This window comes from Styela clava, chromosome 1 (assembly GCF_964204865.1).
Source record: "Styela clava chromosome 1, kaStyClav1.hap1.2, whole genome shotgun sequence".
NCBI classification, from domain to species: Eukaryota; Metazoa; Chordata; class Ascidiacea; order Stolidobranchia; family Styelidae; genus Styela; species Styela clava.
Genome location: NC_135250.1, coordinates 32,625,313 through 32,639,442, shown reverse-complemented (window position 1 = coordinate 32,639,442; position 14,130 = coordinate 32,625,313). Strand labels below are relative to the sequence as shown.

Below are 14,130 nucleotides of genomic sequence, written 5' to 3'. Positions count from 1 at the left end.
AAAAATTCATCATTTCGATTTCGTATTTCGAACAATAAATCACACTTACATATTGAAAATGGAGGTGAACAAATCTCATAGTATAAATTGCAGTTTCGCTAACTTTGATAAAATCTATTATTTCACCAGCATTAACGTTGCAAAGCATTTGTGTTGTATAATTTTGCTCTAAACTTCCGATTAATATCTCAATTACAACTTATATTATATTTCTCTGGCCCAGACTCAAACTTTCCCAACTTAGACTTTTAGATTAGATTTCGGAAACCAGAAAATCAAGCAGCTTCATATTCAGAAATATAGCCATGGATGGTAATTGGGCTAAACCATTTGTATCTATATCTGTCAAGTAGCTCGAGGGCAAACGGTGAAATCGGAGATTATCACTGAATAACCCGCATACACTAGCATCGAGAAATTATAAATAAAAACAGTCTCTCGAATACCATCCGGACTATGCCCTCGGATAAACTTGGCCGCTCCGGTACATCGTACTCCCACATTTAAGTCGCAGGGACATACTAACTAACCACCAAACTTATTCCTCTATACTGAATATTACATAACAAATTTGTACCTGGCGTTTATAAAATACCAACGTCAAACGCTGTTCACTAATTCATAACACACGCTTGAATGCCAACGATTTACGAATGATTGTCTGATAAATCGTACAAAATACGTCAAAGTGGTTGGTACCATTTACGTCGGATGCAAAGATGGACGTCGGATGCACGAGATACGTGCGTCTTCTCGTGTGTAAGCTGCGTATTGACGCAACGGTAGTCATAGCAACGTGTGCCTGAAGCAATTTTAAAGAGATGGGGATGTTGCAAATTTTCGAATCATGTAGTAAATAATATCCATGATTCATAGGAGCCTCCATCATTTTGAAGATATAAAAAGATAAGGGTCGTTTATAGCGACCCGAAAGCTTGTTGACTACATTGCTGTATAGTCGAAAAAAGAACGAAACAATTCATACCGATATTCCTTGATAGAAAAAAAACTGAATATGTTTAGTGAACAATACAACCACTCATCTCTCTCCTGAATCGATGTTTTCAGCAAAACATTGGCGTAACAATTATACGTAAAAAATCGGATACATCTTTTCATGCAATTATTTTGATACTAATAGCAAATGAATATTTGGAAAACAGATTCAGTGCCACTCATTTGACAGATACTTTAATTTCGAGTGAATCCCGAGGGATGACTAAATGCAGTATAAGTAGAAATGTTTTGAAGCCACTTAACATAATCGGTTATCCTTCAGATGAAAATGATAGAGTAGGTGCAGTTAGATATATCCAAAATTATATTACTTTTTCGAAGAATTAATTTAGACGGCGGAGTGTGCATTTCCATGTAGAGGATTTATTTTTCTCCCGCGCAGTGTTTTTCATTACCTATTATTAATATTATTCCAGCATCCCACATTGCACTTTCATCTTGCACTCTCCCATGAATGGCCGCATATGGCCATCATATATACTCTAAATTGACCGTTCCTTGATTCAATAACGTGATTAGCTCATACTTTTGTAACTTTTACAAAATTATTTCTCAAAGTAGACACATGAAATTTCTGATAATATGTCAATAAATTACAATTGCAAAATCGAGAATTGCTACGATTAATCGATGTTCAAGTGAGATTAGGCTATTCGTTTACAGAGGAATGAAACTCTCCAATTCCTAATTTATTCAAATTCCAATTATTATTCATAGAGCTGCCGTTTTCTTAGACTCCATTGCAATTCTTACAATAGACATCATTTCAAGCGATTCAATAAAATTAGTAAAATTTGACCCGAAGACCTTGATATAAGCGTTAGTGTAAACTAGACAAAAATGTAACCAAATAAGTCAACAATATCTTACTTTACGTAAATTTCTCATCTATATTGAGTAAAACAAATTTGTTATAAGGCCTTTCAAACTATTTCAAAAATCCTTTATGAGCCGACAGTCAACATAACTCAATATACTTCATCTTGTAGCCAAGACGTGAAATTTAAGTAGGTTCTTCACTATTTCCGCATCATTCTATCGAATGACTCCGCTCATATATCAACGTATTACTTATGCATTCTGTTTAAAACTTGATACATCAATATCACAACAAGCTGTAACACACTGGTTGTAATTCAACGCGTAAGAAACGAATAAACTGCGTGCTTGCACACGACACAATCGTATGTTTGACGTCACGATACTAATTGGCCTAAGGGCAGCGATTCCTCGTCAGATTAAGTTTATTTAAATAAACAACAGGATGTGGCTGTTAAGGGTTCTCTGATCAATTATTGGTAAAAAAAAGTCAACGAATTTTTTATATTCAGACTCCCGACCCCGACATTTTTTATCAAGCATGGTGTTGTTTGTGACGAATAAATTAACAAAAAATGAAAATATTTTTAAACGAATATGGCCATGAAGAGCCTGCAGTGCGCATGATGCTCTTATCAGGACATAGCATGGGCCAGTCATAACACTTCGTTAGCGAGATTCATAATTGTCCCATGCTCGACTACAGTATGAACTTCTGGGAAAATTTCTTCTCAAAATTAAAACCCTTTCTCACAGAGAGGTTTCCCACGCAACCAAGTTAATGAAATTGTTCGGAGTACAAACCATGTAATTATTTAAATTAAAATGATTCATTCAAAATATTATTCCGATTTTTTATTTAGTTTTGAAAATGTTAAACATTATTTCTTTCAATTTATTTTCATATCCGAATAGTTTGATATTTTGTAAATGCGCGATGTCGAGCCGTAGAACGTATGAAAATTTGAGAAAAATGTAAATCAAAATTATTTTTGCAGAAAGTATGTGGACCAACCAATCATTTCAGATTGCTCTAACGTCTCAATATGGACGTGTTTACCATTTTATTTTTAATAATATAACAGAAGTATGAACAAACTGTGAATGTTTCAATCAGCCTGGTTATAGCCGTTTTCAACGCAACTTGGCGATTCAGTTTAATTTACGTATTGGCTGTCGCTTTCATCGCGATCAAAAATATACGTTTTCATTTTGGCGTGAAATTTGGTAAATTAAATGTAATTAAAATTTAGTTGCTATATTTGGACACATAGTCATGCGATGTTGTAGTTTATTTTTTTTTATAAAATCACTTTGTTTTGTTTAATAACGAGATAAAATTAGAAATAATTGGTAAGAGAATTATTGCTCTGACGTAAAGCATACACCCTATTTTATTCAAATATTTTGTTTTTTCCGTTACGTCAATATGAAAAAAACGTTGTAAAATTAATCATTGTAGGGCATATCTAGAGCAAGTAAACCTGTTGTTAATTATTGGATAATTCGGTCCATGAACTACGATTTAGTGTCGAAATGTTTAGGTTGAATCCCATTTACTGTGAAATGAAGATCAAAGCTTGCTGTTGCAACTTTGAAAAAATATAGATGCAGCGGGTGACATGTTATGGAGCGGTCGCAACATATAAATATTCTCTGGAAACCGTTTTAACAAGATTTTATGAAACGAATAATGTTAACAACAGTTACAAGTGCTAAGTGCTACTTCGGTGATAAATAGATAATCTTACATCGACATGAAAGCAGAAATTAAAATCAGCGTGGCAACGCAACGCCTAATCATACTGCTAAGTAATAATTACTACTTCAACTTCCTATTGTGGCGTAATTGGCGTATTTTTAGCAGGAAACTAGACAAAAGATCTCAAAAATGCCGCCCAGTATTAGATTAGATAAAATTACCGACAATTATAAGATTTATTTCCGAATTTCGTGATCTACTATGGAAGTATTCGTGAATTTTTCTTCGTATATTATTTACTCATGGTTATTTCAATTCAATCAAACATATATCGAACAAAATTATCTATTCGTGATATCTTAACAAGACAAATGTAATTATGTCAGGAATTTGTTAATTGTAACTAACAATTGTCTGACGATTTCTGGTCAAAGATAATACCATCAGAAAAATAGACGAATCTGAAAAATATTTACAATGAAAATTCACTCATTTTATCCAACCTCTCAATCAAACTTGAACTAATAGGATTATTAAGAAATAGGTTTCAGAGCCTTGTTCGGGTCAAATGCGTGAATCATATAAAAAGAAGATTAATTCCATGGCAATAACTGCACAAACCAGTTCAATACTATATTCATCTATAGATATAAAATCAAAAATATTTTAGTGGTAATTAAGTTATTTCCATACTTCTATTTTAGGTGCAAATATGCGAATGAGGAACTTTTTTTGTCAGAAATAAACACATGAGAATATTATATAAAATGAACAGCTAAATCTTGAAATCTAATTCAGTAAGACAGATTTAATCTAAATATGAAAAATTTACCTTTCCTGAGATAACTGAAACATAATTTTAAACAGCAATGACGACACCGCATGATCAGTTTATTCTATACAGCAATAACAACGCTATTGCGTCACATTGAAAACTATTGTGGCGCCATTGAGAGATTAGGTGTAAAGTGTGAAAAAACTGTGCTATGAAGTCACATTTGTTCTCACCTAATACCGCGCATTATGTTATGCTGTGTAGCTTTTACGACATCAGTGGTATAGGGTTCTTTGCATGTTGTCGCAATTTTTGTGTGTTGCCGAGTAATGAGCGAGTCGTGGTATTCGCAGTTTTAATATCAGTATGCTATGCCATTTTCTTGGTTTAATTAAGGATAAGGATTTACATATTTATCTCGGGGGAAAGGAAAGCCGATAAGACGGTTTAACCATAGGGCGAACCACGGCCTCTCGTCCGGTTACCATTCCATGTCGGGTATGGGATTAGTTAGTTATTTGTTTCCGGGAGGATGGACTTGATGGTGGAGGAAGCCGTAACCCACCAGCGGTTACGTGAACCACCCTACGGCGGCGGGGAGTCCAGCAATCCTCTCGCACATAACCATCCCGCATGGGATTCGAACCTGCGAACCCACGCAGAGTAATCAGAGGTGCAGTGGCGAGCGTATTCCTAACGCTCAGCACGATGAGCCACACCGCCGCGCCAAATGGAAATATGCAGACAGTATACCCGAATTTTTACTTTGATATATAATATATTTGAGTTATAAACTTTTTTGTTAGAATATGTTGAATAATTTCACCGCATCAAATTTCTCACTTGTGAATTAAAAGTTTTATAGACTCAAATCACCACATTTAATGTTGCTCGAAATATCTGTGTGACTGGTAGTTATTGATAATGATTACATTGTGGCGGAAGGGGTGTCTAATTGTGCTGGGAGGAGGTTTGAGAAGTTCCTATTCAATTCGAACTCTTTCGAATTTGTTAGAAGAAGAGGATGAAAGGTCGGTAACATACTACAATACAAATTTAACAATGAACCGCATGGAGTCCAACGAGGCTTAGTTTGTACACAATCCAATAATTTTACGTGGATGTACTGAATAGAGATGTATCGGGTATCGGTATCGGCAATATCGGCCATTTTTACGGTATCGGCCATGTATCGGTATCGGTGAGATTAAGGCCGATATTTCCGATATAAAGATAAGTTGGAATACTACTTTTTAATTTATTTTTTGTCTGGAGAGATCGCTGGATCGTGAGCTATGAGCCATACATGTCCCCACCCCCGCGAGAGAATAGGATTCACGTGTTTTTAGCTATTTATCAGCCAAATTAGCTCAACTAATTTGGCTATTTTCGCTGTCAAATTTTTATATTGAAATTTTTAATATTACATAGTAATTATGAAGAAATATATCAACACGGCACATAACAAAAAGCAATTAGACGCCCAGTTTTAAATCATACAGTGGAATTGGGGTCCTTATTAACGGCACATGGACTTTCGGCACGGGTATAAATTTTGACTGTTTGTCGTCAAGTACGAGTGTCATTCAGTCCGTCGACATCAATAAACTAATTCCGACACAATTATCCCTCTACGCAGGTATATATAGATATATATTGACATGACCGCCTAGCCCTAGACTATCACAAAATATATGATAGCAATTGTATAATATCATAAAATAGTAAAGTAAAAAAATATCCTCGACGGTTATAGGTAGGCCTTCTTTTGGTCGGTGCTGATTGATATTCTTTCATGTTGGCTTTGACTTACTTATTTCGTCGACGATTACGATTAGCGACGAAATGAAATATTTGAAAAATGCTTTTAATTTGATCTTAGGACGGCGGCTCTAGAATGTGTGGGTGATATTCGATATTCTTTTAAACATGAATAACGATTTTTGAAGGTCGCGATATTAACATTAAATTCATATTGGACATCCCGGCTTATGAGTTTCAATTGAACACCGAGATCACTAGCGTTACTGTACAATGTATCTTAATCAGTTAAAGCATATGGATACCAATCATTAATTTCATATTATGCGACATATATATCTTTTTTTTCGATCTGAAATATTGTGTACTATGAACAACGCTCAGAGACCATTGTTTTAACCCGTCTGCCCTACACAACACACCTAATCAAGTAATATTTACATAGTATCGGAATATCGGTAATATCGGCCTTTTTGTAGTATCGGCGTATCGGTATCGGCGTTTTTAGCTGGTATCGGATCGGTATCGGTATCGGCGACAAAAGTGGTATCGGTGCATCTCTAGTACTGAACAGTACCTCGTTCAGAAAGAGGCGCAGTTCTTACCACTTCATGGCAGCTCCTGCCACGAACGAACCGAGGCAGCTCTCGCCATGGTTTTATAGCGCTATTCAGTATTAACGGTATATTCACAAATTAATGTACTAGATTTAAATCGGTCTTACTACTTACTGAATACAGTGCGGGACACCGCAAAGAGCGCAAAACAGAGGGAAACAGCGCGAAGCAGTGGGGAAACAGCGCGAAAGAGCGCAAAACAGAGGGAAACAGTGTGAAGCAGAAAAAAATTTTGCAATGAGTTCGGGGCACCTTGTTTTGAGTTGGAGTACCACGGCAGCAAATTAAAAACACAAACCAACGTATGTAGGCAGTAATGCTGTAATGGCAGGTCTCCCCTGCTGGTGACACATTTTGGGTACCATAATTTAGAACATTTTCCATATGGATATGGTTGGCTTTAGGGTTAGGGTTAGGTAAAAAGGGACCTCCAGAAGTATGTGCACCAAGATGGCCCACAACCTGAAAATAGTATGTGTGTGTGTAGCGGATTCAGGTTGTGCGACATATTGCTGCACATACTTCTGGAGCACCAAAAAGGTGGATAAAATTTCGCATGATGTCCTATAATCCGGTACATAACCTTGTAATATACCGAAAATAGCGCCATAAAACCATGGCGAGAGGCGCGTAAGGTGGTAATGACTGCGTCTCCTGTTTTGCTCTGTTTCCCTCTGTTTTGTGCTGGTTTCTTTTTGTTTTGCGCTCTTCCAGTAAGTAGTAAGACTCGATTTAAATTGATCATGCGGCCCTAACCCCAAATCCATCAAAACTGTATCCATGAAGAAAAACGTTCCAACTTATTCAATATTTGTCACCATAAGGGACAGCCCTTTCTTTACGGCTCACCTGCCGTGGTTATGGCAGCAAAATTTTACCTGTCATTGGTTTTCAATTTGCTGCCGCGTTAACGGCAGCTCGTCATTGGTTTGTGGCAGCTGAAATGTCGGTTTGATCGTAGCGGCCATAGTATAGAAATACCGCCATGGTTTTGCGGCAGCTGCAGACGTCACAGAATACTTAAAACTGCACTTGTTCAGAAAGGCCATGAAATCCAGACTGGCTTACAGTTGCATGGAATTCAGCAATTCTCTCGCACATTATTATCCCACACAAGATTCTGCGAACCAAAGACTGAAAGAAGGGTAATCAACGCTTAGCACACCACGTCGCCAGAAATATTTGTTCAGGATTTTGTCTTCTTCTGATTTTAGATTGTCAACATTTATACCCGAATCAGAACCATTATCAGAAGAATGTGCAGACAAACTTCAACAATTCATCAATAAAAGTTCAAGAATATTTGTCCTCACTGGTGCTGGTATATCAACTGAATCTGGCATCCCTGACTATAGATCGAAGGGAGTTGGACTTTATGACAGGTTTGAAGTTTCCATACTATTGTCAGAATGTATCATAAATGGTTTATCTACCGCAGAATATATAGACTGAACATCTGTATATTAATTTGTTCATTCTTTTATTCGTTATAATATATCACTTATGTGATTTTAGGGTGAACCACCGACCTATGCAACATGCAGAATTTATTTCCAATAAATCGGGACGTCAGAAATACTGGGCCCGAAATTATATGGGGTGGCAGAAATTTCGAGAACATCGCCCAAATGTAAACCACTTTTTATTGGCTGACTGGGAGAAGCAGGAGAAAGTATATTGGACAGTGACACAAAATGTTGATGCACTTCACACCGCAGCTGGGTCGCAGAACCTGACTGAGTTGCATGGATGTTTAAATAGGTTAGTATGAATAGCATTGGTGGCAACAGCCTACTTTAGAAGGCCTGAGCCACCTGTCTAATAATTCAATCCATTTCACAAACCTTTTTGCAATGAATGCTTCTTTACAACTATCAAATTTTTATCGAGCAAACCATGATATTTTGTTATTATTGTTAATCAGAGTCCTATGTTTGGACTGCGGAGAGGTTTCATCACGATACGAACTGCAGACACAGCTGGATGAACTTAACAAGCACTGGAGCGTAAAATCATTCGGTATGGGTCCTGATGCGGATATGTTCCTACAAGATGAGGATGTACGAACATTCAACATTGCGGACTGCCGTTCATGTGGGGGGAGATTGAAGCCTGACGTTGTCTTCTTTGGTGACTCAGTCGGAAGGATCAAAGTGAGTTCACCTTTACTGGATGTTGACTCCACTGTATTATAGACAATACTATAGTTCTTGTGGTATAATGTTGTAGCTTGGAAACCTTTAGTATCTCACCCATCTCACCTGTACTGAATTCAGTGTACTCGCAATACGAAAGTATTCATGTTAATATAGTAGTGAAGGCTTGCAAGCAGAAGCATTCTTACAGTGACTGATATTTCACTGATAGTTCTGCAATGACAAGGTTCCATTTGATTGTGATAAATAACTGGTTTCTTTGTTTAGGTGGAAAGGTCATTCAGCATTCTTTCATCATGTGACTCCATGTTGGTTCTTGGATCGTCCCTGTTTGTCTGGTCTGGTTATCGATTTATTGTACGAGCTCTAGAACTTGGAATCCCAACCGCCTGTGTGAACATTGGACCAACCCGTGCAGATGATAAACTAGATTTGAAGATTAATGCAAAATGTAGTGATATTTTAAGGAGAATGGCTGTATCTTGATGAATTTTTCATTGAATTCTTTATTTACGAATTGTTTTCTGGGACTGGAGAGTTATGGAATATCTATGACCAGTGTTCACTATTAGCGCACTTTTTTGCGAAAATTGCGAAGCACTTTCGCAACTTTTTTTAGGGACTGCGAAATAGCACTTTTTTCCGATTTTGAAGAGAAATAGCACTTTTTTCCGATTTTGAATGGAATAAAAATTTTAAAGTTAACAAATATTTTCGAGTATTAAGTTGACAAATAAGTAACATACTAGTACTTTTGTAACTCAAATCTGCATATCATAACGATATTTACGGGAATTCTAACCTATGAGATGCAGACATAGGAGATAAAGCTTTTGCATTAACGGCAAAATTCTTGTTTATAATATGATTATTATACAAGCACACCGATTCCGCTTCTCCCGCAAAAAACAAAAAACGCTCCCGGGTGATTGAAACCAGATGTTGGAATAATAGGCAGTGCGTTTCTTTGAAGTGAGTGGTCATGTGACTATCAATGATATCGATGAATTCAAAATGACTATAAAAGTGTTATGTGTTATAGTCACTTCGGATGAATTGTGACCAAACTGCACGATTTTCAAATCAGACGAAACTTTTAGCAGCATGTCACAGATTTGCAAAATCACCAAATTCACAAAATACCATTAAGTGCCATTTTATTGTAATCACAATGTTGAAAGGAGTGGCATTTTCCGTAATTTTGCAATATTTACACAACTATTTCTCATTGATATGCGAGGACGGTGGGCAAAATTCAATATTTTTTTGAATCGAATATTTTTAAGGAGTACCGAATAAACGTGGTGAAAACATTAAAAAATCGACAACAAAGCCTTTTTACTGGTTAATTCCGTTGTAATCGCTAATTGTTCTTGTCACCGATGGTTTTGGCGGCGATATCCAGGTTTTGGGTAATCTATATTCCCGCCCTCTCTTTTTTACAAATATGAATTCTTGTGGGTCGGCGGACATCGAAGTTTTATATTTCGGGTTTACCCGTTCGTTCACATCGGCAACAGCTGTTGAAGACATTGAGGACTCAATTTAACATTTGCGTTGGCTTTAATATTACCTATCAAGATTTGTAAATTTACCGTCCCAATTTTATGGGAATGGTAATATTATTGTCCATACCGTGATGCAGATATTTATTAAGACGATAATTAACTTTCTCATGTATTTCTATGGTGATAAACTTCGCAAATCTGAAATTGTGACAATCCTGAATGTTGATTTAAAATAGTGATTGAATAATTCGGCAATAAAGGCATTTCTGCGTGGTCATAAGACGAGATGACGTTAATGAACAGCACTTCTTTTACAGGATATTTTACTTATGCGACTTAATGCTAAAAAGATTGGGTTCGAGTGCTTTTTTTTCGAGTGCTCGAGTGCCTAATAGAGGTCAGGCGCTAATTGTAACTAATTCCCTCAAGTTTCAACGTGTTTTCAACAAAACAATACCCCGGCGATAATTATAGCTAAAATGTTACCGAGCAATTCACAATTTTATTTATGGAATTTGCAAATTCACCAGTTTCTTGACGATTTTGATATTGTCACGCCCTAATTATTAGTGCAAAAAATACTCCCCTCCTTCGGCGGCGGTTTGACGGGTTCTTTGTTCCATTCTTCAGAAAGTTCTGACAGGGGGGATATAGAATACTGAATCCGGAGGGTTGAATCCCTGTCCACTTACTGGTGATTTTCCGTTTTGAAATGCGTGAAACATTCTCTATTTTAAATTAAATGACGTTCCGCGGGCTAGAGTTCTCCCCGAAAATGATGTGTTCCAGACGTTAGTTAGACGATAGATAAAACATTAGATTAATAATTTTCGTGACGCCCCGTTTTCGAAAATACAAAGTTATATCGCAAAAAATGCGTCATGATACATTTGGAATGAAACATTATTTACGGTTAATTCAGATCATATTTTACTCTTCATGACACCCGGTATCCGAAAATACAGTTGTATCTCGAAAAATGTGTTTTGTTACATTCAAAATAAAACCTTTTTGCGATTAATTTAGATCAAATTTTACCTTTCACGGCAACCCGTTTCCGAAAATACAAAGTTATATCACAAAAAAGTGCGTTTTGTTACTTTTATTTTGCATTCCCAATAAAATACATATTTTCCCTAATTAAGGTCGTCGATGAATCTGTTCCTGTCGTTCAAGCTCGACACACGTTTGGACGAGTGTGGGGCGGTTTTTCGGTCGACGATAAATTAAAAAGTTGCCACACGGTATTTGTATAACGATAATAACTGAAAATTAAGATTTTATAATAGAAGTGAATTTGTCTCAAGGTGGTATTTTACGATTCCTGCCCACAGAAAATAAACACGCTGACAGGCTTGGTTATAATTGATATTCGTTTAATTTATTTTACACTATTAATAAATGCGCCACACCAATTGCGACCATATAAATTGCAGTCGCATCGGTATGGACTGTATGTTTTTGGTGCTCTCACATTAATAATAATTTTCAACAAAACAATACCCCGACGGTCATTAAAGCTGAATTCGTTACCGAATAATTCACAATCCTATTTACGGAATTTGCAATTTCAAGATCTCACTTGACGATTTTGATGATGTCATGCCCTAATTATTACTGCTTAAATGCCTCAAAATACAACAAATGTAATCATTTTCGACGATAACAGGCGCAACAATTCGTAAACGAGCCGTTATAACGAAACTCGCGATTGATTTTACCTCTCTCTTGTTTACAATTTTAACATCCCGCCGGCCATGTATGGTCGAATAAAATGTTCACATATTCGAAACATGACTTGGCCAAGGATGGAAGGGATCACTAAAGAGCTAATAGAAAGTACATACGCGAGGGTATGATATTAATATCGAGAATATTTGTGAGCATATCACAGGACGGAAATATTTTGCACCCGGCTGTTTGTTGGCAGAACAACGATACGCTAAAGTTAATTGATCAAATACAGGGAAGTATTTATTTATCATCTCACTTGCGAACATCGAGGTTTTGGCGGAATTGTACGATCATGTTGTCTTTCTTAAATAATAACTTTTTCAATAAATGTTCATTTTTCTTTTGCGTCTTTATTATATGTCGGGTTTTCATTTATTTTAAATTCGAAATTGTCCGAAATACTCCAACAGGTGTATAAGTACAATAATAATAGTACTTACCAGGGAAGTTTAATACACACGATGTGTTAAGGGCGTCGTAACTCCCGTTTATTAATTATAAATTTTTTTACATTCTGCTTAAAAAACAACGCACGTAACTCTCGCGACCAAATCTTTTTGTTTTGTATGACATCGTCTTGGCGACGAATTTATTGCCGACTGAATTTTAATTGTGTTTTAGGATAAGTTATTTTCTGTTTGTTGGTTTCTAAACTTCACAAACTTGGGTAGCAATTACTATTAAAGTGAGATTTGTGCATATAAACGATTGAATATCGCGACTGGATGTCCGATATCTGAGAATGCGTAATTCTCTTTCAACTTTAATTTTCAGGATATCAGCGGTCATGTGGTCGAATAAAAATTATTTATCAAATGGATTGGTATTTCGAGACACTCTCAAAAATATTTTGGATCCACTATCATATCATTCGTTTATTTTTTATATTCATGTTTTTCTCAAGAATCACCCTCGTTATATTTAGTGTACCTTAGCAAAAGAAAACTCTTTGGTGTCATCGTTCCTATTAGTGTAATTGAAATATATGGGAACCTCGCAAGTGGCGTTGTGATGCGAATATTTGATACTAGGTCAGCAGCATTACAAAGAGTGCTATTTATGAATGCTGAAAGTACATGACATTACTGAACATTTTGCCAATATATGATGTTTTCTGCCCGATTTAAACTAACTCGCACGCAAACCAAGGCATGTCGACATTTAAAAATTACTTGTCTTTGGGTAAGCTCTGAAATAGTATAATATAAATGTAAATGAGAAATTAGGTCACGCTAGTTCACGAACCGGGAGGATTTTCAAAGTGATCTTGTGTAATATTTCGGAGGAAAAAGTTTGAAAGGAAAGTAGGTCAACCTATCTCCTAAAACAGGGGAGTATCCTGCGTAATATTTCGGAGAGAACATAGGTTAACCTATCTTTTACAACAGCGGGTGGCGACTTTCAAAGTGGATCAAAATCACAAATTAATAATTATTTAGGGATAAATTGAAAAGTTGAATTTCCAGCGCATCTAACCCTAATTAGTTGATTGCTATTTATATTGGGGGGGGGGGGGGGGGGATTATTTTGCACGGGATTTGTACAAACGATCCACCCTGTAACTAATATGGTTTCCAGCCTGCCTCGTGTCTGTTAGATGTAAGGAGTAACAAATGTGAAAGTCTTTGCTGTTTACGCGAGTAAGCAACTGACACCGTGATACATTGCATGGAAGTTTTGTCCGCGGCAGGTGTTAGCAGATGTCATTTCGTTGCCGATGTTAGCAGATGTCATTTCGTTGCCGATGAATTCGCTTGTTTTGATTAAACATGAATTCGCTTAAAGGGAACTCGGTTAACGAAAAGGCTTCTCTGTAATTCATAATATTAACCGGAGGAGCGCTTTTTCGAGTATCTATGCCGTTTTAAATGGGTTATATGAAAGGCTAGGGCACCTAACTTGTTAAAATCGGCAAAAGCACTTTCGCACTTTTTTTTTCGACTGCGAAGCACTTTCGCACTCATAATTTGCTTAGAGTTAACACTGTCTATGACTGTTTTTCACTGTGCATGATAATGTTATTTAATAAATATAGTAGTAT

At 36.5% G+C, this 14,130-nt stretch overlaps 1 protein-coding gene across 1 annotated transcript; it reads left to right on the top strand.

Annotated features, from left to right (window-relative positions):
• Positions 1-5,113: 5,113 nt before the first annotated feature.
• Positions 5,114-9,390, top strand: LOC120334876 (NAD-dependent protein lipoamidase sirtuin-4, mitochondrial-like). The gene is made up of 5 exons (XM_039402391.2): positions 5,114-5,344; positions 7,906-8,073; positions 8,207-8,452; positions 8,616-8,844; positions 9,115-9,390. The coding sequence occupies exons 1-5, from the start codon at positions 5,238-5,240 to the stop codon at positions 9,331-9,333; spliced, it is 969 nt and encodes a 322-aa protein (XP_039258325.2). The 5' UTR covers positions 5,114-5,237; the 3' UTR covers positions 9,334-9,390.
• The last annotated feature ends 4,740 nt before the right edge of the window (positions 9,391-14,130 follow it).

What these genes read in the sequence shown, in the direction of transcription:
- LOC120334876 (XM_039402391.2), top strand. Translation starts at nt 5,238, where the DNA reads ATGATTACATTGTGGCGGAAGGGGTGTCTAATTGTGCTGGGAGGAGGT. An exon ending in TTAGAAGAAGAGGATGAAAG is followed by an intron (nt 5,345 to 7,905) that starts GTCGGTAACATA and finishes TTCTGATTTTAG; the next exon opens with ATTGTCAACATTTATACCCG. An exon ending in GGAGTTGGACTTTATGACAG is followed by an intron (nt 8,074 to 8,206) that starts GTTTGAAGTTTC and finishes ATGTGATTTTAG; the next exon opens with GGTGAACCACCGACCTATGC.